Source organism: Mytilus galloprovincialis, chromosome 5 (assembly GCF_965363235.1).
Source record: "Mytilus galloprovincialis chromosome 5, xbMytGall1.hap1.1, whole genome shotgun sequence".
Taxonomy (NCBI): domain Eukaryota; kingdom Metazoa; phylum Mollusca; class Bivalvia; order Mytilida; family Mytilidae; genus Mytilus; species Mytilus galloprovincialis.
The window spans coordinates 41277156-41282457 of record NC_134842.1 but is presented as its reverse complement, the minus strand read 5'-3'; the positions used below and the strand labels follow the sequence as shown (position 1 = coordinate 41282457).

Here is a 5302-nt window from a genome sequence, read left to right as displayed (position 1 = left end):
TGGAATTCAAACACACATAAAACGCTTTAGATAGTGCCAAAATCACATAATTTGCCTCTTAGTACATGACCTTGACCTTTGACCTTTTGATCTTCGTCAAGGTCATTGCTCCATTATGTCATTACAAAAAACCCTATGGGTCAAGGACCTTTTGTTTAAGAGTTTTGCCTAATAATGGCTTTTTATAAACCATAAATGGGGGTTATGTCCCTAAATAATGGTAAAACCAATACAGTCATTACGTAACAAAGTTGACCCTTGAAGTACCAAGCATTTTTCACTATTTAAATTTTCTGCATCTATAACCATTCCAAAGTTATAGGGAAATCAAAAACAAATAAAAATCTAAAATACGACCTTGACCTTTGACCTTGACCTAATTTTCATTTTTTTGGACCAAGGACCTCAAATCAAAAGATCCTAGGTCTCTATCACTTTTGGTGTTCCAGTTTAAAATACATTTTAAAATTTCAAATACAAAAAGGGAAATAACTCTCATATGGAGCGTTCATATTGCTTCGGTCGAAATTGGACAAATCATGCGAAGGATATAACGAGCAATTTTATAAAATAAATTTGTCGTAATCTTTTACGGTTACGAAGGAGTTGTGGACACAAGGAAAACAGTGTTTGGGGAGATAACTCGTACAAAGAAAAGTATTCGGTTACGCAGGGTAAATTTCAAAAGCGCATAAACTGTTCGATATCATATACCAAATATCTAAGCGACATATTGCGAAACAAATGTTTATCGCAAGAACAAAATTTGGTGGAAGAAAACAAAAATAATCTGAAGAAAAACAATAATTCCTTCCACAGAAAAGTGGAAAGACCTAATAACATAATAACACAATGACGGAATGTATAGGTAGAGCCACATCATATGTAGCAAAGAAAAACTGAAAGGCATATAGACAAAGCACATTAGCAAAAATGAAAGACAAGAATACAAATCAGTTTTCAAGGAAAAAGGCCAAAAGAAACCCGAACGATCTGTGTCAGCATTAAAGGTAATAAATCATTAAAGTAGTTAACACACAGCAAATAAAAGCGCAAAATACTTGCTGCAATGAAACTTCTTAAAAAAGGAATCTGAGGGACAGTCAAACTCATTAATCGAAAATAAATTGACAACGCCTGGCTAAAAAAGAAAAGAAGACAAACAGAAAAACAATAGAACACATGACATAACATAGAAAACTGAAGAATAAGCAACACGAACCCCACAAAAAACTAGGGGTGATTTCAGATGCTCCGGAAGGGTAAGCAGATCCTGCTCCACATGTGGCACCCGTCGTGTTGCGTTTGTTATAACAATACCGGTAAATAGTCTAATTCGGTAGGTCACGTTCATGAAAGGGGAAGGGATTGTAGTTACGACGTTAGGAACATATCCGATATCATTTGGGAAATGGTTATTCCATAACGGTAAAACAACTCGTGATGGCGTCCGTAAAATTTACGAAGGGGTGATTTCAATTTCACCATTCGGAACTCTTGGTTTAATAGCTTCCTTGTGAGCAGACACCCTTTGACAAGAAAATCATGATAGGAAAACAAGCACGGGAATATCGTATCAATTGGGAGATATATACCCGTATGCAGGTGCTGCTGGAATGTTGATACTTAGAAATGGAATGTTCAAGATTGGAAAGCTGACATCATCTCTTTTGTCGTTAAGTTTTGTTTTCAACCGACCCGTATTGTCAATTTCTAGATGTTAGTCAAGATATGAGGCCGACTTAACTGTATCTGTTGTATCTTTTATATCTAGTTCAATGGGATAGATGCGTTCAACATAGTCACCAAATTTTGAATTATTTAGTGAAAGAACGTCATATATATAGAAGAAAGTTGAGTTAAAGGATATTGCTAACTTCTTATCTTTCTTCCTAAGAAGTTCCTGTATGCAGTCAGCGTCATAATAATAAAGAAACAAGTCGACAAGAAGGGGGGCACAATTGGTTCCCATTGGAATGCCGACAGTCTATTGAAAAGCACGTCCTCCGAACGTAACAAATATGTTGTTAATAAAAAAATCAAGCATCTTGATTATGTCAGTTTCAGAGAGTTTTTGGTTTGAATCAGAGTGATCCTTTACAAAGTAGGATTTATCCCTCCCTTAAAAGATCTAGTCTTGCTGATAATTTTGCTATTTAGAAAATATCTGTCACTTTAATTAGGTCAAACACATAAATTGTATATCCATCTTAAGTTAAGGACATAAACACCAATATGGATTTCAACAAGGGATTTCGGATATTGAAATTGATTTTAGTCTAAGATCTTGTTTATCACTTTTTCTCTGTAAATGATGTTTATTTTTCACTGAGTTTTAGTTTGTAACCCTTTTTTTCCCTGACTCGATTTATGAATTGCGAACAGCGTTATGCTATTGTTGCCTTTATTTATGATATATTTGTTAAGACAACGAGCAAAAACGGCATAATTAAAAGAAAAAAAAATCGTCATTTACAGAAAATTCCTCAAAATGGAGTCTACGGACGATTTCGTCAATAGAAACTTATTTGGAAATATTGTCCTGTTGATCATATTTGCTTTTAAAGTTTCACTATCTATCATAATCATCAAGGAAAAAAAGCCAAAAACAAAGCAAAATTAAATGTTCGTCTCAAAGGGCAATTACTAAAAATCGCCTGACAGTTTGAGGATATACTCTCATAACAAAAATAAAAAAGTTCTCTACAAACTTTGTATTTAACCAAATTTGTTTAAAAGGGCTTTTTAATGATAATACTGATCATTCTCTAGTTGGGCACAAGCTTAGAAGATGTCGTAAATTAAAAATTAAAATAAGCTCACATAACTTTAACATTGAAAAGGGGAGATATTGTAACTAAGAAATTAGTGAAAGAAAATTTAACTGAAGTAAACATTCTGTTGAATATGAAATTCATTTTCTAATTCAATATGAATGCTTAACAACAGTACGCAAACCATATTTTGATCAATTGAAAAAAATAAATAAGAACTTTTGTAAACTTTCAGATATAAAAAAAATTATGCCCCCCCCCCCCCTCCTTTTTATATTCTATTAATGGTTGAAATTTTAATTGTTCTGGTGGAATCCATATTATTGGGTTTTATTCGTCAGCTTTGTATATTTCTTGCAGTTTTTTTTCTTAATAAGTGTATTTATTCAATGTTTCAATCACATCAATCATTCTTATCATGTTAAGTATTGTATGTTTTGTATTATAGTCATAATTATATTTTTTCTTTCTATAGTTCTTTTTAGGCTGATAGACAAATCCTGCAGTTTACCAAAATATTTAATAATATCTGATGTCAGCAATGTGGGTTTGTATAAATGGACACATTTAAAAGATAAAACATCTTTTAAAATTATAAATGATCCTGGTTTTTGGCTACCTTTTACTAAGTAGTTTCAGAGGAGAAGATTGTATAAAACGTAGCGGACGATGGTTTTTACATTACAAACTTAATTACAAGTACAAGTAAAAACTAGATATTTTGAATTTGGAATAATAAAATTGAGAATGGAAATAGGGAATGAGTCAAAGAGACAACAACCGTACCAAAGAGAAGAAAACAGCCGAAGGCCACCAATAGGTCTTCAATACAGTGAAAAACTCCCGCACCGGAGGCGTGCTTCAGCTGACCCCTAAACAAAAATGTGTAGTATTTCAGTTATAACGGACGTAAAACTAAACAACTCCTTTCAAAAAAAACAACAAAAAAAAAACACTTTTCCATGCACGGTATGTTGACACCATCGTTGAAACAAACAAACAAAAATGGCTTGCAAAAATCAAGATAAGTATTTACTTTAATAAATGGTCAGCTATTCTTAAACGTTTTGGTCCTTTATAGCATGCAATAAAAGTTTTCAGGGTGCATAGGTATGTATGTAAACAGAGATATTGTGTACTGCTTTTTATGTCGATTCCCTTTGATTGACCTGAACGTAAATCAAAATACAACTAGCGTATAACTGTTTTTCCGCTTTGATAGAGTTTGTATGCGATTGGAAAAAAACGTATAAACAAAACGAGTATTTGATTATAAGTTGACACTCCTGTTATCAATTTAGCTGAAATCGGAAAAATGCATATATTGCTATTATTTAGCTGTTAACTAACGTTACCATGATATTTATGGATTGTAATACACTGAATTCTAACCTGTTGTGGAAAATAAAACATCCATCTGAGGTTTTCTCAATATTTGTTTCTTTTCTAGATCTTTCACGTCTTTCTTGTTCGCTTGAAGAGTGTGATGTAACGTCATTGGGGGAAAAAACTTGTCAAAGACAGTTCTCACCGCTTCAACTACTACTCCGAATATTAACTGCACAATTCGTAGAAAATTTTCTTCTTCTATTGTGATTGGTGCCATCGTCTATCGATGTTTATCTTGTTGTATGTAACCTTATGCCTACAAAAATATAGAAATTATTATTGAACGACATTTTTCTATAATAACTTTTCCTTCAAATTTGGTGATACCAATCAAATGCCTTGTTTACCATTGTTTTACCATTATCAGAAAACAATACGATAATCATACAATATATTAACACGTTCTACTTTAACGGAAGTATTATGAATCAATACCAAAAAAAAATACCTTATTATCTAAAAAAAAAATGGATGTAAGCGAAATCTTTTTTGATTGAACGTTGATTTATTCTTACTTCCGCGTTGCATTAAAATTCACAATGTATCTTTAGTTCGGATATATGAACAATCATATGATTTATAACCAATTGTCGTAAATATAATAACTACCTTAGAATAGTACGGTCACTTAATGAAAATATCAACTGTGAATATTCCACAATTAAAAATAGAACAAATTACAACAAGTACAAAGCACATCAATTTAAAGCCACTAACACGGATGATATATGTATATTACTTTTTGTCTTTGTGTATATCATGTAGTTTGTCCCATTTAAAGTAATGTGGATGTAAGTTCATAAAAGGAACATAAGAAAACATGATTTTGGTTTAAGGTATCTGACGAGTTTGCAGAACCAGTTATAAAACAACAATTTAGCGAAAATCTTTACTTTAAATCTCTTGCAATATCAACATGAGCATAGAATTGAACTAAACAAACCTACCTGATACAGTGTTATATCGATTGCAAAAGTGATATATGATATTAAAAAATTACACAAACCACTTCAATTCATATTCAAATATAAGTACATTTAAAGATAAATTTAGAAACAGTCATCAATAAATTAATCACTTTATTTTTATATATAGTAACATGAACAGATATAAATGCGCATTTCGCCAACAGATAACGA

The 5302-nt window shown here is 31.9% G+C and overlaps 1 protein-coding gene across 1 annotated transcript in view; it reads right to left on the bottom strand.

Annotated features, from left to right (window-relative positions):
• Positions 1 to 4411, bottom strand: part of LOC143074036 (uncharacterized) — a 19768-nt gene extending 15357 nt beyond the window's left edge. The window contains exon 1 of the mRNA XM_076249589.1: positions 4167 to 4411. Coding sequence (XP_076105704.1) covers positions 4167 to 4380 — 214 coding nt within the window. The 5' untranslated portion in view covers positions 4381 to 4411. The remainder of the gene's footprint in view (positions 1 to 4166) is intronic.
• Between the last annotated feature and the right edge of the window lie 891 nt (positions 4412 to 5302).